Source organism: Triturus cristatus, chromosome 10 (assembly GCF_964204655.1).
Source record: "Triturus cristatus chromosome 10, aTriCri1.1, whole genome shotgun sequence".
NCBI classification, from domain to species: Eukaryota; Metazoa; Chordata; class Amphibia; order Caudata; family Salamandridae; genus Triturus; species Triturus cristatus.
Genome location: NC_140593.1, coordinates 378,492,800 through 378,517,037, shown reverse-complemented (window position 1 = coordinate 378,517,037; position 24,238 = coordinate 378,492,800). Strand labels below are relative to the sequence as shown.

The following is a 24,238-nucleotide window of genomic DNA, read 5'->3' as shown; positions in this document are numbered from 1 at the left end:
TCTTTGAAGGCTGACCATTGTGGGATTTTATGGGAAGCAATGGGCATATGAGATGAAGCAGGCGTGATGTTATTGATGTGGAGTCCTACTTTTGTATTTTTTCACTAAAGATGGTGATGGCCCTGCACATTTCTTTGGAGTGAGGAACAGGTGAGTCTGGCATGGGGTTAGCACAGTGCTTGATTGCTGTGAAAAGTGTTCTGCTTCTGTTGGTGGCTTCTACAATGGTATTGGTATAGTACTTTGCTTTGGCTGATGTGTTGAGCTGTCTGCCTGGTGTGTGTATGAACTACAGTATCATGGGGTCATCTGGAGTTGTTTTTCTTCATTTGTCTTTCCTGTCTGTGTATGGCTCGTTTATTTGCAGCAAGGCCTTTAAACTACCAGGGTGCTAAATGGCCTTGAGATCTGGAGAGCTTGTGATGTGCAGCTTCATGATCATCAAGTATCCAGTCTTACTGAAATGCATCAAGAAGAATTGCAGAGCCACCGTGTGGTTTCTGTCTTCCAACAGTAAGAATGTGTGAAGGTCTTATTCCCAGTCATGAAAATACCCACTCAAGAGCACTAATAGCTCTTTTCATTATCACAGACTTGGGACAAGTATATGTGGCAAGACGCTTCAGAGTGCAGTGCATTACAAAATCACACATCTGTAGGGAAAAAGTTAACTATGTGGTACTATTAGTAGTCTTAGTCCTGTAACTTACTCCAATGGCCCCTTTGTGGGAACTTTCTTGGCAAATGGTAGGATCAAATAGTGCTTCCTAGATGCAAACAGTTTTTAATGCATGCCCTAGAAGAAAACACAATTGAAATTCTACAAATACAGTCTTGTTTCTTCCTGTGTCCCCCATTTTCAGTCACCTTAGTATCCCATGCTTCATATTTGTCGGTGGCCATGGTGTTGTCAAAGAAAAATATGTTTTCTGCAAGCCTTGGCTTCTGCACAGACATGGCTTTACTTCTTAACTCTAATCTAATTTCTAGCATGCCGCAAAGTGTGCCTAAAAGTCAACTTTCATGACACCACCTGCTGTTAATCCCTCATAAACTCCATGTTATAGCGCTCAGTGGGGTGTGCATTTGTGTCGCTTAGTGCAAAGAATGTCTTCTTGATACCCGAACGTCTATAAACGGTAGCCTGGTCTCGCGCTGGGTTGAGCTTCCAATGAACCCGACATGGTCCTCAGAACCTGTTGCTTTAAGAGTCAGCTTAGAGCATGGAAGCTATGTGAGTCACTGTTAAGGCACTATAATCAATGTAAAAACTATAGGAAAAAACCCAGTCGTTTAATGCTGCTGTGCGTATTCTCTTCCCACAATACTACAAAAACACCTATCAATGCTTACAGTCCAAAAAATGCTATAATTTGAGACACTGTGTACGCCAACATGGATACAACAAAACATAGGAACTAAGCAAAGCCAGACAGGTCTAGTGCCTACACAACTACCACAACTAAAAGCGGAATTTAGAAGCCTTCTTATGCTAGGGTGGCAGACAGGAGTACAGAGCATCAAAACCTGCCTGCTAGCTATGATGTTTTTAAGCAGATAAGTCAAACTTCCCGAAGCCACCAAAACACAGAGATCTGGCTACTGTGTGCAGCCATGTGGTGTGAATATTTTGTGAGGAAGCAACATCATGCTTTAATGTTAAGAAAACTTCGATTTTTGATAATTGCCATGTCCAATGGCTTTACGGGAAGATGGCCAGCCACCTGTCTGCAGGAAAGAACACCTCCACATAGTTTCCTTCCTAAAAACTGGTTTCCAGTTTCTATTTCCATGCCGCTAAGAGCAGGTCCCACGTTCTCACACCAGTGCTGTGAGACCGCGCAGTGGGCGGATGACATATTGAATGTACAACTTGGCCAGATTGCTTTAAAGTCTGGAGCTCACTGCAGGGGTCGGCTTCAGCTCTGTTTCACTCAGCGGCCATAAAAGCATGGGTAAAATGGCGCAGCAGTATCTGGCATTTGATATTTAGCAGTACGCAGCCTGTTTATGATGGTATTAGGCTACAGCAGCGAAGTCTCCAGCATGGGACAACAAAGCGGGACCAGCTCTGGACCATGGAGGTGGAAGAAAGGATGTCTGGTAATGGATACAGCGGCTCCCTCTTGGCCCTAAGCGCGGTACAGCAGGTGGTGCTACACCATGCAGGCGCGTTCAGATGGTCTTTAATACACTCAATTAAGACCTCTTTACATCTCAGACCAAAGCCAATTAGGTCTGATCTGTTTTTTAACGAGCTGCAGAAAGGAATGTCTGACACAAGGCTTCAAATGAAAAAAAGAACAGATATTTACCGAAACTTAACTACTGGACGAACAAAAGAATGAACTCCCAGTATAGTATTCCCATAGGAAAAGGGTAATTTACCTGGCACAAGTTCTTTCTCTGAGTATAATTTTTATTTGTGAAGACAGACGGGCGTTAATCCCCTGTACACAAATTGCAAGACAATCCAGACATCTGCTACAAATGATTCTCGTGTGATATATAAAGCCATGATTGCCAGAGGTAGGCATGGCGGCGTGGAAAACTACTACAATTGCTGCTCTTTTTTTTCCTTCCTGAATCACACTTCCCCTGCCCAGGTGGCAAAGCGCCGTACAGCTATGAAGCCAGCTATCTGTCAGAAGATACAGACACCAAGACATGAGGTCATGTTTAACCGATATCCTGGCGAAGTGGCACAGGTATGCTCAGACGTGGGTCCAGTGCATACTGTGTCACTGGAACCAAGTTGTACCTGGCTGATGAGCTCATTTATTTATTTATTTATATAGCGCCTGAATCGACCCCCGAAGGGGTATCTCTGCGCTTCGGACGGGCAACATGGGCGTAGTACTGCTACTACAACTGAATCAGAGACAAAAAAAGAACGGTCTTGAGCAACTTCCTAAATTGTAGGTGGTCAGAACATTATCTCAAGTGCAGAGGTAGCTCATTCCAGTAATGGGGGCTGAGGTGGGACAGGGCGTCCCCCCCTTATCTGGCCTTCTTGACTCGAGGAACCACAAGAAGATGTTTTGAGCTCGAGCGGAGAGACCTGGAAGGTAGATAAGGTGTAAATTTCTCCGAGAGATAGGTGGGACCAAGATTTGATAGCGCCTTATGAATAGTGCAGCAAACTTTACATTTTACCCGCTGGCGTATTGGCAGCCAATGGAGCTGAGAGAGAAGAGGGCGGGAAGTAGTCCTGGAAGGGGCATTGAGGACCAGTCACGCCGCCGTATTCTGGACTACCTACAGTCTGCTGAGCGAAGCCTCATTAGCAGAGACCAGCAGACCATTGCAGTAGTCCAGGCGGCTCAAAATAAGAACCTGAGTCAGAGTCTTACGAGTTGATGGAGCTACGGAAAAACTCAGTGGAGTAGGCCCAACGTATGGAAACAGGAGCCAGCTGTCTGAGCAGTGTGCTCCTTCAAAGTCAGGGCTTGATCCAAACGGATACCTAAATTCTTAACGAGGGTTTTAGGGACAGGAGGGGCACCCAGCTCGACAGGCCACCATTCAGGAGGATTGCATACCTCTGAGGCGGAAGCCGGAGGCTTGTTCACTCGTTTTAACAAATTGTATTTGTTGGAAAACCACTCCCACACTAGAAAGGGTGGTGGTGGTCTTCCGGACACACTGTGGTAGCTTGGCTCGAGTGGTCAAGAATCAGGCTCCGTGCTAAGCATACAACATACCCAAACAATAACCATGCATGCATCCGTTCCAAAAACGACTCTACACCGTAAAAATTATGAAAATAACTCTCTTTATCTGCTTTTTCTCTTAGTTGCTGATTGGATAAAATAAATAACAATCACAATATACAAACTTTTTAGAAAGTGCAGGTCAAGTAAATACTGGCTTAATGATTCAATAAATAGGGGTGATCATAAATACTGAAGGCATAAATAAAAGTGCAATACAGACAGGCAATTAAATATTCCGAGGCAATAAATACTGTAACCAATAAATATTGTGCATCAATAAATACTGTGGACCAATAAATACAGTGGAACAATAAATAGGTTAAATACAATAAATACAATGCCCCTAATAAATACTTAAAAGCTGACAGTGACACTCATGGAATCAGATCACTTTTGAATTCCTAAGGGCTGATTTGGCCCAGGCACAGCTTGTGGGGATGTGGAAGGCTTGGGGGTGTCTACTCCCTGGCTTGGTCAAGGCTGAGGCCTAAACTGAGGTAGATAAAGGGGGGAAATACCAGAGACCTGGCTCTCTCTCTCCACACAACCTCTCTAGATTAGTCCCAGTTCACCCCTGGCACAGTCAGGTTGGTTCCAGCACCTCCCTAGCCCCTTAGAGCAGTCTCTCAGGTCTCCACAGGGCCTTAGGCGCCCTCTACTCCACTTACTGCCCTTTTTCTGATGCTCCGACGCCGCTGGAGTCGTGTTGACGCCGTGAGGCGGTTCCAGTTCGATGTCGGCGGCCTCGGCACAATGTCAGTTCTTTGACGACGCCGGTAGGCGGCTCCGGTCTCGATGTCAGCGGCCTCGGTTCGATCTCGACCTCCGATTCGATGGCGTCGGGCAGTCTTTACTCGATGTCGACCTCGGGCGGCTCCGGTCCGATGGCGACCTCGGATTCGATGACGTCGGCCGGCCTTGCCTCGATGTCGACTTCCGGCGGCTCCGAAGTGCGATCCTCACTCCCGACCTCCGGTGTCCCTCTCCTTAGGTTTCCGGCGACTCCGGAGTGCGACCTCCACTCCCGACCTCCGGCCCGATCCTCACAGGTTCCGGTGACTCCGGAGTGCGATCCTCACTCCCGACCTCCGTTACCCTTCACCTCGGTCTCCGACGACTCCGGAGGGCGGACTTCACTCCTCCGATGACGCCGCTCACTCGACCTCGGGTGACTTCCTCCTCGACCTCTGGTATTCCTCACGACCTCTGACGGCGCCCTCTCTCGACCTCTGGCGGCTCCGGGTACGACGTCTGCTTTTCCAGTCAGCGCCGCTTCTCCACCTCGGGCCCCAGGTCTTAGGCTACTCGACGTCGGACTTCAGGGAAACCAGCTTCCAGGTCAGGATCTTGCTGTTCTCTTGTTTCTAAGGCCTGTTCCTGCTGTCCAGGTCCTCAGGATGGTTTTTCTGACTTCTTCCCACACAGGGCTCTAGGCTGGGCTCCGTCAGTAGGGACTAGTATCAAGGGTGGGTTTATGGACCCCACTCCAGGCACAAGTTTCCACCCCTGCTGCTTCACTCCTTCCTCCTTCACGTTTGTGCTGCTCACTCTTCACCAGTCAGGTGCCAACTGCCAGCTCCAACTGCCAACTCTCTGTCTTAGCTTCCCAACATTCTAAACCGCCTCCAACTGTCACAGGGTTCTGGAATGTTCTGGAAGGTGCTGGTAGGTTCCAGTGGATGCTGGTGATGTCACAGGTGGCCACCATTTTGTGCTTCAGGCCTTCAGACAGAAGTTTCAGGGGTAGCTAAAATGGCTCCCTGAATCTGCAGCAACACGAAAAAGTCTGGTGGTTCCCAAAAAGGAAAAATTCAAACAGGGTTTGAGGCAAAAGTGGGACAAAATAAATAATGATGAGGAGGGACCACCCAAAGGGCTGACAGGTCTAACAGTATTATTTTTGTGTTGAAAGCTTTTAAATTACCTGCACCTCATACAGAGCTCCTCTCTGTTTTGAGCACCATTCCAGGCTTCCCACTGCCAGCGGATCGAGCGCTGCTCCGTGGGCAAGCTCTCAGGGCCGCCATCGCAGCGAACGCGAGGCCACGCCCACACGCCAGGCCACGCCCACTCCCTAAACCTATGAAAAGCGCTGATTGAGAGCGCTGACATTAGGATTGCATACCTCTGAGGCGGAAGCCGGAGGCTTGTTCACTCGTTTTAACAAATTGTATTATTTTTGTGTTGAAAGCTTTTAAATTACCTGCACCTCATACAGAGCTCCTCTCTGTTTTGAGCACCATTCCAGGCTTCCCACTGCCAGCGGATCGAGCGCTGCTCCGTGGGCAAGCTCTCAGGGCCGCCATCGCAGCGAACGCGAGGCCACGCCCACACGCCAGGCCACGCCCACTCCCTAAACCTATGAAAAGCGCTGATTGAGAGCGCTAACATTAGGATTGCATACCTCTGAGGCGGAAGCCGGAGGCTTGTTCACTCGTTTTAACAAATTGTATTATTTTTGTGTTGAAAGCTTTTAAATTACCTGCACCTCATACAGAGCTCCTCTCTGTTTTGAGCACCATTCCAGGCTTCCCACTGCCAGCGGATCGAGCGCTGCTCCGTGGGCAAGCTCTCAGGGCCGCCATCGCAGCGAACGCGAGGCCACGCCCACACGCCAGGCCACGCCCACTCCCTCTTTCCCTAAATGTGCCTACCACGCAAGCGCAGCGGACGAGCGCAGCGGGCGAGCGCAGCGGGCGCGCCGTTTGCGCGCCGAAGGCGCGCCAGAGGCAAGCCCGTCTGCGCCCGTCCGCGACGGGCCGGGACCAGGGGCCACAACCCCTTCATCTCCCGTCATGCAAACTCGGTACTACACCTCCGAGGAACTCCGGACCTTCAACTCCCAGGTAACTTTGACCTGCGCTCACAAATATGCCCCACTTGACTTACCTCCTCAATGCAATGATTGCAAGACTCATCTCAAGCCTAAACCACACACGTCAAGCCAACAAATGCTTAGACTGTATTTGCTGAATTGCAGGTCTCTTTCAAGACACTGCACAGAGCTTTCTCTGTTAATTGACGAACAAAAACCCGACGCTCTCTTTTTAACGGAGACATGGCTAACTCCTCACTCCGATCCTGAGCTGGTTCAAATCCTGGGGCAGGAATACCAAATCATAAGACAAGACCGGGAAGGTGAAAGAGGGGGTGGTCTAGCCATCATCTTCAGAGACTGTTTCACCTGTCGCTGTACCCCCAAGCCTTTTCCAGAATGCGAAAGCATGTCGTTCACCCTGGAATTCTCCCCCGATATAAGTTTCTCCGGAGCACTTATATACCGCCCACCAGGCACCCCCATACAGTTCTACGAGTCTCTGCCCCCGTTAGTCACTGATTTGGCCTTATCACCTTCTAACTTTACGTTATTGGGGGATCTCAATATACATTTTGATGACCCCAATAACCCCATTGCTAATAAACTAAGCGGGGACCTATCCGCTCTGCAGCTGCTCCAGCTGGTCTCATCTTCTACGCACGTGAAAGGCCATTTGCTGGATCCTGTTTTCAGCAACTGCCCACATTTAAAGGCCTGTCCCCCTATAACGCTTCCTTGGACAGACCATGCTCTAGTCCCGTTGCTGTGGACAATTGAAAAATTTACACCCCCTACACCTATTGTCCAAGAAACCCGAAACTGGTCCAAAATACCACTGGCCCAGTGGACCCTGGAACTGCAAAAGACTATTCCTCTAGTCGGTCAGACCCCCTCACAGGCCAATGAATCCTTTAATGAATGGATACAGAACTCTCTCAACATCACGTTCCCCCTGAAGAAAACAGTCTTCAAAAGATCCAGAATCTCAGCTCCTTGGTATTCCACTGAACTACGGGAGAAAAAGCGCTTTTGTAAGAGACTGGAACGCAAATGGCGACTGGAATATGCGGAAGCAGAAAAAACTATCTATAGAGACGCCATCAGGACATACAAAAAAGATATAAAAAGCGCGCAATCTTTATACTATTCAAACCAGATCGCAGAGGCCAGTTCCAGCTCGAAAGAGATCTATAAAATAGTAAAAAGCCTCACCACCCTCCCCACACACCCTCCCATAACTGAGAATCCTCAGCTCCGTTGCAAAGAGCTCGCCAACTTTTTTCCCCAGAAAATCAACCTTATCTACTCTTCCTTTCCATCTACAGGACAGACCGCTCTGACTAAAGCAGCTCCATGTCCCCCTCAAGTACACACATCCAATCACCTTCCGGTGCTAGCGGAATTCCCCCAGTTACATGCGGGTCTCCTCACCTCCCTCATGTGCCAGGTGAAGTCAGGCTCTCCGAGAGACCCAGCACCCCCACATGTCCTAGTCTCCGCCAGTCAAACCATTCTTCCCACACTGCTTAGAGTACTCAATACCTCGATCTCTACTAGCACAGTACCAGTAAAGTGGAAGCAGGCCATGGTAAGGGCTCTGGTCAAAAAACCTAACCTTGACACCAAGAATCTCAACAACTTCCGCCCGATCTCCTTGTTGCCTTGGGCAGCCAAAATCTTGGAGAAACACATAAACAGCATATTAACAACCTTTCTCGAGCAACACCATCTGCTCGATCCCTCCCAGACTGGTTTCCGCCCAAGGCACGGGACTGAGACGGCACTGTTGGCAGTCACAGAGGAGTCCAGGAGAATCTTAGATCGGGGAGGTTTGGTGGCAATCATCCTCCTCGATCTGAGCGCGGCATTTGATACCGTGAACCACGGTATCCTCCTGCAGCGCCTCCTGGACATCGGAATATATGACAAAGCTCTGGAGTGGTTCAGATCTTACCTGAGTGACAGATCTTTCCAGGTCTATGAAGGTAATGTCACCTCCTCTAGCAAGCCTCTAAGGTGTGGAGTCCCGCAGGGATCATCGCTAAGCCCGACGTTATTTAACGTCTATATGAGGCCACTGGCTGGGATCGTCCGTTCGTATGGTATTAAGATCGTTACCTACGCGGACGATACCCAGTTGGTGATCTCTCTGGCACGGGCAGGTGGACCCTCAGCTAATGTAGACCTCGCCGGCTGTATGGAGATGGTCAAGAGCTGGATGACCAAGTCTTGTCTCAAACTCAATGGAGACAAGACTGAGCTCATGCTCCTGGGTCACAACGTACCATCCACCATAGGCACTCTCTGGCCTCCCAGCTTAGGCCCTGCCCCTGTTCCCAAAGACGCCATCAAAAGCTTGGGTGTCTGGCTTGACAGGTCCCTGTCTTTCAATCAACAGGCAACAAAACTATCTGCTACCTGCTTCGGCATCCTGAGAATTATCAGGAAGATCTTGCCTCTTCTCCCCTTTGAAGCAAGGAAAACCGTGGTTCTGGGCCTGATTCAATCGAGGCTGGACTATGGTAATGCCTTGTATCTTGGAGCTCCGGACTCCACCCTGCGCAAGCTGCAAATAATACAGAACTGCGCAGCCAGAACACTCTTACAAATCCCCCGCAGATCGTCAGCAAAACCCGGACTGAGGACACTGCACTGGCTCCCTGTAAAGGAAAGAGTAAACTTCAAATCACTCTGCATTGCTCACCAGACTTTCTGGTCCCTAGGACCGGCAATCAATCTCCCCCTCATCACACCCTATATCCCCACAAGACAGTTGCGCTCCACCACTGCGAATCTAGCCATTGTGCCGCCAATAAAGAAATCAAGGTCCGGAGGCCGCTCCTTCTCTTACAATGTAGCTAAGAAGTGGAACGCTCTGCCCCAGTATCTTAGATCCAATCCTGATATTCTCTCCTTCCGCAAACAGCTGAAAACGCTCCTGTTCACTACATAACTGTGGAGCTGAATCTGCCTCCTCCTAACCCAAACCTCAGTTGGTATGCTCAGCGCTTGGATGCCTCAGGGCAGCTATGTGCGCTTTAGAAATCGGAATTCATTCATTCATTCATTCATTCATTCATTCATAATAAGGGAGCATTTCCGAAAAGCAGAATCTCCGTTTTCCCAACATTACACTGGAGGAGATTGCTCTTCATCCAGTGTGAAATAGCTCTCATACCGGAGGAGAAGGCCGCCTGTACAGATGGAGTAAATTTGTCAAAAGGAAAAAGCAGCTGTGTATCGTCGGCATAGGATATGGGGGTGAACCCATGCATCCCCAGGAGATTGGCAAAGGGAGCAACATAGATATTAAACAATGTAGGGCTCAAACAAGAGCCATAGGTGCCGAGCGTTACGGGCCCAGATTGACGAACTGGGAGTGAGCAGATAGAAAGCCCGCCATCCACTAAAAATCAGAAATTCCTTAGTCCAATTTCCTTCAATCTCCTGAGCAATATCTGATGTGAATCCGTGTCGAACGCGGCAGACAGGTCCAACAGCACCAGTATCGTAGACTTGCCCTTGTCTAGGGTCATCCTGATGTTATCTGTGACCACTGGGAGAGCTGATTCAGTGCTGTATTTGGGCATAAAGTCAGACTGGGAGGGGTCTAAGCTACCAATAAGTTCGACCTGGTTCGAGAGATGTTTATTAGATGCTTCTCCAATAATTTGCTCAGGAAAGGAAGAAGCGATATGGAGCGGAGATTGGAGAGATCTGTCAAAGGAATCTTGGTGTTCTTGCGAATGGGCCTAACCTGTGCTGCTTTCCATTCTGACGGAACGTGACCCTCTCTCAATGAGAGATTGAGGAGATATTTGATAGAAGGAGACAGTTGACAGGCCAGGGAGGTGACAACTTTGGCCGGGATGGAATCGAGGGGAGACCCTGATTTCACCGTACGAACCAGTGTTTCTACTTCTGCCAAGGTCAACAGAGGGAAACTCTCTAACAGCTGAGAAGTTGTTTGTTCTGGTGGACCAGATGTTGTGACCAGAGGCTGTCTTCCTGATGGGACAATTTTTTCGTAGATGAGCTCTATTTTCTACAAAAAATATACTGCAATATCGTTACATAGCGCTTGCGTGGGCGCCTCATGGTTCTCACAGGCCTTGGGGTTGATAAAAGACTGGAGGATGTGATGCAAGGTTTTAGGGGCGTTACCAGCCTGGGCTAATTGAGATGCAATATGGGCTTTACGAGCTGCTTTTATATTTTTATGGTAACTGGACAAAGTGGCCAGAAACTAAACTTTATCCCTTTCATCGTGGGTAGTGCGCCAACGTCTTTCATATTTCCTACTGAGTTGTTTCTGTACTCGCAGCTGAGGAAAAAACCAGGTCGTCTGAGGGCGTTTAGAGTGGTTAGGAAGAGATTTCAATGGCGCAAGTTGGTCAATAGCCATGGAGATAGCGAGGTTGTATTTGGCCAGAGCTTCCTCTATATTGTCCAATGCGCTGTTTCGTGGCATTGAGAATGAGACTTGAAAGTTCTCTGGAGTGACTTTCTGCCATTGTCTGTGGGTACAGTAGGTGACAGGGTTAAGCCCCTTCAACTCCCTTGGGCCCTGAATGGAAAATTCAATGGACGCATGGTCAGACCAAGTTAGTTGTTGGGGGGGCTCACACTGAACACTAGAAGAGTTGGAGAAGATAATGTACAGTGTGTGGCCTGCTATATGGGTGGGGCCTTCATTGAGCTTAGACAAGCCCAGGAGGGCTAGGTCTGCCAAAAGTGTATGCGCGTCTGCGTTGGAGGAGCATTCACTGTGAATGTTAAAATCCCCTAGTAACAAAAGGTTGCTGCACGAAACTACATGGGAGGCTATTAGGTCGGTGAGTTGTAATGAAAAATCACCTATGGGGCCTGGGGGTCGATAGACTAAGGCTCCCTTCCAGCTAACTGGGAGGAGAAATCTATCCGGAAAACTGGAACTTCCATATTGGTATTGCAACGCTGATCTAGAGCGGTGATTTTAATGCTATCTTTGTACACAATAGCAATTCCACCCCCCACCTTTAGTGGTCTGTCCATCCTAATCAGTTTATAGCCTTCGGGTATAGCTAAGGCCAGTAGCGGTCCGTGGAGGGAGTTCGAAATTCGTTTTATTTATTTAAATATGTACTTACCTCCGTTCATCCATATTCCGGTGTTTACATTTCCCCACCCTGCCCCGCCACCGCCCCGCCTCACCGCCCCACAAAACTCCCTCCACGGACCGCTACTAGCTAAGGCAATGGAAGGGACAGAGTGAGGCTTAAGCCAGGTTTCGGTCAGAAACCCCAGATCAGGCTGCACTGAGGACAATAGATCCCAGACCGCAGTGTAGTGTTTAGGCAGAGATCGGATATTACATAGCAAACTTTTCCATTCCTTCTGTAGCTTGTCATGGGGCTCATAAAAGGGCGGAACCGGTCCTGGGTTGCTTGTGTTCCGGTTCATGGAAGACTCGGAGTGCGGGCTGGACTGTTCCTATTGAAACAGGGTCAAGACTGATTTGCATATAGCTTTGTCCAAACTGAGGTGGCATGGTGTGCAAAATAATGATGGATGGGGATGCAGACAGAGTGATTACCAGTGGCTGAGATTCATTTAAGCATTCCATCAATCACTGTTTTGTATACTTATTGTGTCGCCCTAAGTGGGTCAGATATGCCCAGATGTGGGTCCCGTACACACTGTGTCACTGAAACCAAGCTGAACCCGGTAGATGAGCCCACAACTAGGGCAGAACCAGTACGGGGTTGCTTGTGTTCTGGTTCAGGGAGGACCTGGCTTGAAAGTTTAGACTGGACTGTTCCTACTGGAGCAGGGTAAAGGCTGATTTGCATATAGCCTGGTCCACACTGAGGTGGCATGGTGTGCAAAATAACGATGGATGGGGATGCAGCTAGAATGATTAACAGTATCTGAGATTAATTTAAGCATTCCATCCATCACTGGTTTGTATACTTATTGTATCGGGCATACGTGGGTCCAGTGCACACTGTCACTGGAACCAACCTGTACCTGGCTGACGAGCCCACAACAAGGGCAAAATCTGTCCTGGGGAGCTTATATTACGGTTCATGGTGAACCTGGCTTGGCAGCTCGAGCTGGACTGTTCCTATTGGAGCAGGGTCAAGACTGATTTGCATATAGCTTGGTCCAAACTGAGGTGGCATGGTGTGGAAAATAACAATGGATGGGGATGCGGCCCGAGTGATTACCAGTGGCTGAGATTAATTCAAGCATTCCATCCATCACTGTTATATATACTTACATTATGCTGCAACACATTAAACAGAACAGTTCAGCTGAGCCCACTAAATATGCCTGATAATTGGGAGAGTTGCAGAGTAAAGGAAATATGAAAATTGTAATCTATGTTTCATGTTGTAATTATATTTTGAGCTTTAACCAACACCTTTGCTAATTTATTACAGTCACTTTCTATATGTATATATTTTTAATACTATGTGTCTTTTTAACAGCTGCATTGCTCTGTTACCAATTTCTGGAAAAGTTTCCTGAATAATAAGCTACACAGACATTGACGGTTTTGCTCCCCATGACGAGTTATCCCCATGAAATATATCCATCTGACTAAAACCTTGGATGTAGAACACCTGCTGCTTTCTGCATGTAGAAACATGAACAAACAAGAACAGGCAAAGCCAATAAGTCCGACCTTTGAAAGGCATTAGCTGACCTTTGGGCTTTACCAGAGTTTGTTACTGGTGCTGAACAGCATCAGTAAAGAGAAAGGAAGATGCTTGTTGCTGATGCTGAAAAGCCAAAACGGCTAGCCCCAGCGTGATGAGGTATGCATGACATACACGACCACGTCATCATGCTGTAGCTGCCATTTTATTTACCATTCCACTATGCTCCATCTTTGAGAAATAAATTAAAAAATAAAACATGTGCAAGCCCATTATAGAGAAAGGAGTGGCCAGCAGCAAATTGCAGTTGTGGGCCCTCTATAAAGGAAGGGGCAGGGGAAGCAGAGGGTATTGAACAAAGACAGCATCGGGGGCATTTAAATGAGGTAGGAAGCAACACATGGGAGAGCAATTAAGAAAGCACAATCACTGCCTTGGAATACCGAAAGAAAATGAACAACCAAAAATACTGTTAAGACAGGTATGCTGTACTGGAGGTACAAACATGAGGAAGGAAAGCCATTGAATAAGAAGTAAACAAAAGCGATAGACAAGAAAGCACGAGCAAAGGGCTGACAGAAAGCCCGCTACTCTTGATGATACTGTTTACGATTGTTGTCTGTAGACGAGACGTAAAATGAAAGCTGTCTGTAGGCGAGACTTAAAAATGAGCGCTAACCAAGCATGTGCATACTTTTCTAATGATAGGCCCAGGGGCATGTAACTGGCAACCAAGTGCACCTCACTGTGAGATTTACAAATAAACGATTGTCTCCTCTTACTGCTTCCATAATGGAAGATAAGTGAACTTGGAAGACTGGCAGACTACACCTTGCAAACAAAGATACTACCAGGACCAAAGAAGGAAACAAGGGTCCGAGGAACAGGTTTAGTTTCATCTTGCAGAAAACTTCAAATATCCTCTATGCTTACCAAGCAGACTTGGGTTCAACACTTATTCTTGTCATGGTTAAGAAATAGTTATTTCTATATTTCTGTTAACACTGCTTTAAGTTTTGGCTTAGCGCTGTGGCTCACATGTTGCGACCATAGGCCAATATAACTGTTTGTTTCTTTAGTTACTTGTATGCCCACATGCAGGATGGATTTCTCTTTCATTACGGTAGGCACAGTTAAGGCACATGCACCAGGTACATGCTTAATTGTCTTGATATTGGCTACTGCACCTTTGGCTGCAGCCTGCAGGCTACCACTGTGCAGAGAGAAGAACACTGAAATGGGTGCAGCTCGAATAAATGTTCCCCTTAATCACGCTAGTGAGAAGTGTTAAAAACTTGCACCTTAAGCTCGCCGAGAATAATGTGGATGTCGCAGCACTAGCCGTGAAATATGACTTTCTCCAGTGTTCTCATAGCACATGTACCACTATTTTTCCCATGTTTTCTGCAAACTTGGTTGTAAAGTTGACATAGTCAAGTAGCTCAAATTTGAATGACCTGTGCCTCTTTAAACATTCCCCTTTTCTTTTTCCCAAGAGATGGGATCAAGGGCTCCTTTATGGAAAACAGCTATGCCTGCCAGAGTGCCCAAGACACCAATATCCTTTATAGCACAAAACAGTGTGTGGGCAAGAGATAGCTAAATCTCATTAGAAGGAACACATACCCAACATGCCTACAAATGACAAGTGTCACAACAGGTGAAGCTTTGCCAGAAGAGAATTTTCAGCTTACCTGTTGATGTAACTCAGAGCCACGTAGGTTGGTTGTTGCAGTTCCTGTTTCTCTAACACCCGTGGATCTGTATCTGCAATAAAGACACATGTTTTAGCTTTCTCTTCCATGTAAAGGCGAACATATCAAACCATGCCAACTGAGGTGATGAGTAACCAAAACACAAGTTAGGAGCACTACTTGATATGTTATGGGAACATTTGGTTGCTTTTCACATTATAGAGGTTTTAACATTGTTTGGCCAAAATTCTGTATCCGGAATACCAACTACACTCTATCGTAAAGGTAAGTATATATATAGAGAAGTATTGATTTTCTATTTATAACACCATGTCTATATACCTTAAAGATATATATTTTCAAGGTATATATACTTACCTCCATAATATAGTAGCAATTGACTTTCTGGATATGATATTTTGACAGGACAATATTAAAAACCAGATATTGTGTTAAACATTGTACATAATAGTGTGGACAACATTTGCAAGGGAATCCCTGCTATGAGGGTAACGTTACAAGGAGCCCAGTCTAATGCATTAATGGAACAGACAGGTCTTACAATATTCTGTAGGCCTCAAGTTTGAGTTGTAGGAGCCCAGTTACCAAACATAAGATATCTTAATCAAGATATCTAAATAATATGGAACAGAATTAAAGAGAGTATAAAAAGTTGTCCCGCTATCTAGAGATAGACAAATTCTCTGAAGTAATTTAGAGAGACCTACGTTATAAGAGTAAAGTCCAGTGGCGTAGCTAGGCCCCTGCGACGGCCGGCCCTTGGTACAGCTAAGTTTCAAGGGACATTCGAAATTGAAGGCTGATAAATAAAACTCTATTTGAAGTTTTGACGTTGACTTTGTACTCAAGAGAGAAATTTGCAATTTTCATCTTGGCTTTCTGGCACGTAGAGTAGAGGTCTCCAACCTTTTCTATCTTAAGAGCTACTTGTGTTAAATGAAAATCCTCCTGAGCTACTTATATTATTAGAGATGTAGTAGTAACCACATCAAACAAGATTACATCAGTGGCCACCATATTCAAGATTACGAGCATTGATCACCTCTGTGCTTTAGGCACGGTTGCCAGCAGTGATATATAAATGCTTTGCCAATGTGGAATGCCTCTACATGGGTAATACGTAACGGCTGTTGCTGCACTGCCCCTAGCACTGAGTTAGTAATAGTAATCCCAAACACCATTGTTTTTTTATCACTCAAATATCAGCTTTAAATATACTTAACAATATATATATTTTAGATATACTTCTCCAAACATCAGCTTATGAATTCTAAAATTACTCACAATTTTGTTTCAAATGCACACTTTTAAATTGTGTTAAATATTTATTAATCCAACCAAGCAAAAGCGTCTCATTTAGTTCTCTGGGCTACACTCAGAAGAACTACTTGCAGGTAGCTGGTGAGCTGCCAGTAGCTCACGAGCTACTCATTAGAGAAGCTTGATCTAGACAGTGTTCGGCCTATCTGTGGATTTAGTAGTGAAAGCATGCTAGAAACACCTCAACCAAGATATGAAATTTTGCTCCACAATAAACGTTTTAACAGGAAAATGTCTCAAAATAATTTCCCTTTTTGCTTCCCACGTGTTTGAAAAGCCAAAGTGGTATACTTACAAAGCATTTGAGCTTCTCAAAATTGATGGTGGGCATGTTCACTTGTTAGATTTCAAAGACCTTTAAAATCTGTGCATTGTACTCGCGGGTGTGCTCCGCTAGGTGCAAACATTCCACATCAATACTTCTGCCCTTGCAGGATGGTGTTGAGGAGTCCCAAACAAACAGCCAAGACAGCTGTGTGATGCAAATTGATGGGGCCCTCCTGCAGAATGTGGTGAGGGGCCCTGAGACTCCCATATATGTCATAAACCTAAACGCCTTAGGTCCCCGCCCAACGCGCTTCAGTGGCCTACATTACTCCCCGTATTTAAGAACAACAATCTATACACCTATGTTTTTCACTTTTTTTATTCACGAAAATTGTAAGCCGATTGGCTGGGGCAGTTGCCCATGATTCGCACATTCTGACAGTATTTAGTATTAACCAATAGGTTAATGGGAATGTCCACCGTGCTCTTCCCTGGTCAAATATTTCCAGGTGCATTTTGAGTCCCACGGTCCTGTTCTCCAAAGAATGTGGTAGCCGCTGGTCTTGTACCTGATGGCGCATGTTCTTTAGTAGAACTGTTAACCAGAACATGAGCAGAAGAGGTACCTCTCCTTCAGTGTAATTCTAGGTTTTCAAATCCCAAAAGTTTACCGGTGAAGTCCCTATGACGATCGATGCTGTATAACTGTGGGCATCATAATTAGGGCTCCCGGTTTTCCGTTTTGACTGATTTTTACAGATAAATACAGACAGAAAACATTCTGTTTCCTGTCTGTATTTAATTTTAAAAGCGGAAAAATACAGATAATTTGGCTTCTTTTGAGTGACTCTCCATGCAGAGAATAAGGACTTTCGGGCCAATACCTGTACATATTGGCAGCATGGGAGTTACAAAGCTCAATAGAATTTGCTTGAAATACTGTATTCCTCAATATGTATTGGTTCTGTTATGCTAATTTATTAATGTGGGTTTATTCTTTCATTATTTTTGTCTGTGTAATGTGCTAAAACCCGACAGGCATCAATATGAGTGCACTTTTAACTGTTAAATATGGAAAGTTATCACATCATCTGTTCACAAAACAAAAAAAAAATATGGATTAATACCAATAAAATGACCCAAAAATAAATATGGATAAATACAGACGGAAATGTTCAAAAAATAAATAACATAAAACCGGGAGCCCTAATCATAATTCATGCCAATGATTGTTGAATGTGCGGCCAATTGTAAGAGTGAGCATACAGTATTTACGACTCAGCCTTACGTACTCTAACAGTAATTTTACCCTTTTACCCTTAGTACTTAATCCTGGTCGATCCTGGCTAGGAAGAACTGAGCAACAGGAACTGATATGACAAAAGACAGCACATGTCCGTTTTTTTAACTGCTTCCTCTCAAGCATTTTTTTCTGCTGTAATGTCATTTTAATAAACACACTCAACATGATCACAACTTAATTTACTGTCATTCGGATTGCTATTGCCATACACAGCCTGTTCACAACTTGTGTGGATGGAGATGAGGTATTTACCACACCCGGTTAATACTAACACTGCGCGGTGAGGTATTTACTGAGTGTGGTAAAAAACACCTATTTTGAGCATTCACTTGGAAAATGAGGATTACCATGCAGGAATTTATGCTTATTCTAACAAATACCTCATGTACCAATATTTACCTGGTATTTTATTCCTTTCATTATAAATTGGTGACGTGGGGTATTAACACAGTTGGCATTTTTTGACGCCTTCGGATTGTGTTGATGGAAACTGCAGTTAATACAGCACAATTAAATGAAAACAAACAGCCCTAAAACATTCACAAGGCATGCCTCCCTTTAGCTAAGCCATGTTGACAATAACATAGAATATCCCTGTGCCACCGAAAGGCCGTCCTTGACATTTTACGAAGCGCCGAGTGCATGCCCAGGTTGTTGCTTTCTTCCCACAGTACGACACAACTCTCCTCATACAGAAAGGCGTCTGTCGATGCGCTGTTCCCATTGTCATCTAGCGGCAGTGTATCAACCACGTCACGCTAACCGGCAACCACGCGTTTCCGGAGTTACTAACGTGCGTGTCACGTGAATCAAAGAACTGGATTTTACACGTAAGGCACTCGGACGCTGTTAGACTCATTAGTTTAGGCTTCCGGCTGTCGGAGTCATAACGACGTCATGGATTGTTCTGGAGCCAGGGCAGGAATCTAGGGTGACTTAAGAGGCGCTGAAGCGCGTCACCGCCTCTATGACTGGAAACAGTTAAATACAAGAAGCTAGCTTTAAAGCAAAGGGGCTTGCGCCGCAGCAGAATACATCAGTAAGTGTTAATACGTGGCAATCATGTAAGAAAGCTGCTTTAAAAAATATTTATATCTTTAATATATGTAGAGAGAGAGAGAGAGAGAAAACGTTCCGGAAAGTTCTGACTGTAGAGGAGTTTCAAAGAAACCAAAACTCTGGCTTTAAGAGTGACTCATTCACAAACAGAAAATCTTTGATGAAGTAAATAGCCTGGTAGCCAGTCTCACTTTATTTTAATATTAAAGACATATTTGTTTTAAAGATAAGCTCGAGAGTATTTAACAAAAATCTTGAGATCCAGAGTAAGTTTGGGCAAGACTTAAAAAAGGTTTTTTAAAAATCGGTGTATCTGTTAAAGCTTTGCCTCGTGCTGATCTTTAAGATTTTGTGGTGGAGCAAGAGTTTGGGAAGACACAAACACTCAGGCTCATGCTGGTTAATCTGCAGGGTGGAAAACGTATGATGCTTGGCGCCAACCTTCACAATATGTAGGCCATGGGCAAATTATTGGTCTGGCAAAAACCCTTTTCTGGGCCCCCACTTGACGGATCACCTCGAAACTTTCCACACACAAACTAGGCAAAAAGTAGCACTTGTTTGGAAAGTTTTGTGAGGATTTGTTAAACAGCGCCAAAGTTATAAGTAACACAAAAAAAGGCATTTTCTATGGAAACATAGTCCTACCTATAAGTACTCAAATATACAGTTCTAAGAAAGAGTAGGTGCTCTTCTCTAATCCACAAAGTGGTCTAAACAATAGACTAGACAATTTGCACAGAACTCTGACTAATAACGATGAGCTCTGCCGGCTGCCAGTGTTGAACTGGAGAACAAAATTCAATAATGCTCCCCCCCGCCAGCAGCCAAAAAAAGAAAAACGATAATAAATGCTTGATTATTATCGTTTTATTTTGGCTGTCGGAGCCGTGGCTTGGGGGCGGAACCAGAAATGACAGGATGGTGGAGTATTTTGCACTGTAATCAGTGCGCATGACGGTTTGGCCAGCAGTCTCACGACGGCCAAACCATCATGTGCACCGAAGCTCTCTCCAACAACCGCTGCATTGCTGGGTTGGAGAGAGCAGGCACAGCCTCCCAGTCTACGTGGGAGCTCAAATCCACAGCCCTCAGGCCAATCCAAACATTGCTTTTATGAAGCATCACGATTGCCCGTAGGGGATTCTGGGAGCTTGTGCCTGCAGTGCCCGGAGCCAGATCAGAGCGTCTGAGCCAGATCGGAGCGTGGATGCAGGTAAGTTATTTTTTATATATTTTTTATTTGGTTTTCTGTCCCTGGTCCCACCCCTTCACCCGTCCTGCCACTTTGCCCAGATACCAGCCGCTACTGCTTGTAAGCATTGAATGTGAGAGTGAAAATGTATGCTGCATGGTATCTGTTTCATGATCCACATCACTATTATTGCTCCTTTGGTAATTGGCTTCTGTGAACAAGTGCAATCAGTATGTGCCATGTAAAAATCAATTACTTCAAACGCATCCACCATTTTACATAGATGGGATTTAGAAACTAGAGCATCATAAACAATTTAAATGGAGATGTAGGCTTGTGGCGTGTATTGTGGTGTATTGTGATGCAGTGTTCCTTCTGGTTTCAATTTGTAAAAAGATATATTGAGGGAATGCAAACTGTGCAGAGAGATGTATTCCTGGCACAGGGAACTCATGGGAGCACCTAATCAAACTTGTATAGGGATGTGAGTGGACACTGAAGGCAAGTCATTAAACTCAAACATGCTCTAGAGTAGTCAGCAAACGGAGATCTATGGTGAAATTGACTTCGTCATCCTCCAAAGCTGTTAACCAATCAATCAATGTGATTTACTCAGAAATATATATATATTCAATAAAATCTATTTTGCAGCTCCAACCGCACTGCAAACATTACTCCGATTATTTCTGGGACTACTTTTAAAGCCGTAACGCACAAATTGACAATAATACATGTCATGAAGCGACCTCAGTGGACTTTGCCACAGGGAGACTCAAGCTGGCTTTCTGTCATATGCTCTTTGTTTTACCATAAAGGCCAAGTGTTCCCTGATTTAATTCTTGGCTGCTGACCTCTGGAGGCCTCGATCCTAAGGATAGACATGGTGGCAGTCCATTTAATGACTATTCAGAACATTGCCCTGCTACACAATACATATGTTTTGATCAGTGCTGAGTTGTTATGTGACAGTGCAATGCATAGGCAATGGAAGGTGATTAACAGCTATTAATTTCCAAAGGACTGGCCTCGATGCACGTATGAGGCCTCCCCGTCACATTCAGAGAAGACTCAGCACGTCAGATGCAATCTCCTGCTCAGCGGACCCTTCACCATGCAGATGGCTCTAACTGGCCCTCAGCCACCTCTGCTGTCCCTACTCAGGACCACGTACAATGGATCAGTCAGTCTGCACCCTAGGTGTGTCTTCCAATGCCTCGACCCTCACAAGACTCCGGAGTATCATCGATCTCCTGGCCCAGTCCTATACACATGCACGGCCATACACCATCGCCCATTACTATTCGAAACTGGGAGAAGGGAAGAAGTGGCTCACACAGCACTACGCCTCATGGCTGTCTCTGCACCACACCTCCTCCGCTGGACTACAAGGCTCAACTACACACTTCGGGGTAACTGTATATTTCCAGAGACCTTACTAAAAATAGAATATGCACCCAATGCAGGGGGCTAGGAAGCAGGCAGTGAGGATTTCAATAAAAAATAAAGGACAAAACCATCACATTTTGAACACTGACTTTTTGCTTTCACCTCTCGCAGCTCAACAACTGAGCAAAGTGCTGCTGGTCTTTCTGCTCCATGGTAAAGAGTCAGATCCATGAAGTGCTGCACTGTACGCGGATGGATACCTTAAAGCACAGCATCTCACTTCGATGCAGTTAAGAGTTCCAAAGATAATGATGAATGTGCTTATCATTAATGACTGCACTTCTTAGCGTGGGACCAGCAGCAGAAACTGCCTCGCTTGCCATTTGCCAGCCTGGCAAAAATGCAAAGTTTTTGTGAGCCTTGTTAAAAGTCTTATAAATCAGGCGCAGTCGCCTGTGATTAGTAGGACGGGCAGTAAATCTTGTGTCAACACCGCATTTCTTCAGCAGTTAACATTTTGGGTAATAAAAAATATTTTCATCAAATCAAATTATGGATCTCCTGGCGCTGGCACAAATTCTCATTATTAGCGGGCAATAATGAAGGGAGCGGTGTGGCTGCGGCACTTGGAAATGAACACACACCTGACACTAACCTTTAGAGCTGTCATGTTTTCGTTAGGTAGGCAATTAAAGTGAAAAATACAAGTGTGCAGAACTTCCATGGCCGCACATTCTATGGAATAATGGCGCACAAACATAGGTATGGGTAGTTGGGACTGCGCCTTATCCGCTACCACCGTTGAGGTATGGAATGTTTTGAATTTTGAAAAGTTTCCCGGTTTAAGTTTGCCTTCACAAAAGTTTGTCTGCACATTACGAGGTAATGAGTTAATCTGTACACTCCACCATCACTCTACCCCGAACAACCTGTGGTCCCGAGCCTTCCCAACGTTGTGGCGTGTATGACATGAAGGACCAAGAAAATCTTCTAGAGAATTTGTAAAAATAAGCCAGCCCTGATTTAATGTTCATGGGCAAACCAACAGGACATGTCTCATTTATACTAATGCATGGGAGACCAGAGTCCTACCATATTATTGAATGGTTATTGGAATGGGGATGGTTTCCAACTTCACTCTATGGTGTTTCTGCTTTTTCTCATTAGACTGGTGGTGTTATTGGTAACATCACCTGCTTATTTAAACACCACACCTGGAGTGTCCAAGGGTCTTTACTAGTGTCTCATTTTAAAACATCACATCTGCACACTCTAATGGGGATAATCATGGAAAAACAACTGCAATTCCAGATGTATATGGACGATACACCTATCTACATCTGGCTTGGGTACAACCCGGGGCATGGGAACAAAATCACGAGTCGCGTACGAAACAGACTCTAAAGTGTAAAATACAATAGTCCATGCCTGAACTGCCTTAGAAGAGACACTGTGATTTCTGTGGGTTTGTCCGTTATCTTGTTTCCTTTCCAGTGGCTTCACGAGCCTATTGTAATCTTGTCCCAGTATGTAAAACAAACACTTGCAAAGAGCAACAACTGGGAAAAGTCCTTGCACTCTTTTTGGTGAACCAACAGATCAGACTGGCAAGGGAGCTGGTACTATCTCAATTGGACAAGTGCACGGTAATCTATACAGGGACTCCAGAAAAATCAAGTGGTTAGACAATGCATGAGCTTAAAGACAAACCACATCACAACTGCCCGAAAAGATCTTCCCTGTCCTTAGTGGGCAAAGAATCAAATTCAAAGTAAATTGCATCAGCTCCCAAGCCTTTGAGGAAGAGTACTCAAACTCCTTGGGAAGTCATGTGCTCAATACATCCACAGCCTTTCAGAAAATCTGAAGAAAGTAAGTCAGTTTACCAATCCAACTTCACCTGCAAGAAACATGAAGGAAAATCATCAACAAAGACATGAACCCATGACCGAGGGAGCAATTGCCACACTCAAGCAACTTGCTGTCGTCGAGAGAGTCCTGAAGTTGTTAATACATAAGGAGATATTTGGCATTAACTCAGCTATCGTCTGCACCAATCACCATCCAAGAAGGGACGGGAGTCCACAAAACCTCAACCAGCTAAGATACAATGGGGCAGTGCCTTGTTTTAGAAAGAACCAGTGGTCCACCAACAATAATTGTATCATATGTGCAGACCTTCATGCGCTCTGGAATGTCCGGCAGATGACATACAATTAAAATGTAATCGGTATGGTGAGATGCGCAGATGGGAAGTGTTATGTCCTCTTGAAGGATGAACAGTGGATATTGAAGGAGACAGCTGAGTGGTACAGTGCATCGGTACACAACCTGACCGTCACAGGGTTGGATTTTGGTTGGACCCCCCTCAGGTTTTTATGTATTTCTGTTCCACGATGCTGTTTCTGTGGTGTTTAAGCACTTTATAAACAAAGAATGCTGCAATGTATACTGGGCCAGATGTACGACGTGCAAAATAGCGCCTCGCAAATTGTGAGTCTTTTGCGACTTTCAATTTGCGAGGCGCTATTTTGTATGTACAACAGTATGTTTAACAGTGTTTGCGATTCCCAAAGGGGTTGCAAATTGCGAGGCTCATGAAAATTAATGAGCCTCTCGCAATTTGCGAGCCCATTGGGAATGACAGGCCCTCCCAGGGATGGTGGCCTGCTGGGCTCAGCAGACCACCATGTCTGGGACTGCTTTTAAATAAAGCAGTTTTTTTTTTACATGCAGACCGTTTTCCTTAAAGGAAAACGGGATGCATATAAAAAAAAAAATGAAATGTTTTTGTTTCATTTTTTAAGGGCAGGCA

General features: G+C 45.4%; 1 protein-coding gene across 1 annotated transcript in view; it reads right to left on the bottom strand.

Moving 5' to 3' along the window:
• Positions 1-24,238, bottom strand: part of JAZF1 (JAZF zinc finger 1) — a 673,202-nt gene that overhangs the window by 378,349 nt on the left and 270,615 nt on the right. The window contains exon 2 of the mRNA XM_085631608.1: positions 14,873-14,945. Within this exon, the coding sequence (XP_085487734.1) occupies positions 14,873-14,945 (73 nt within the window). The remainder of the gene's footprint in view (positions 1-14,872; positions 14,946-24,238) is intronic.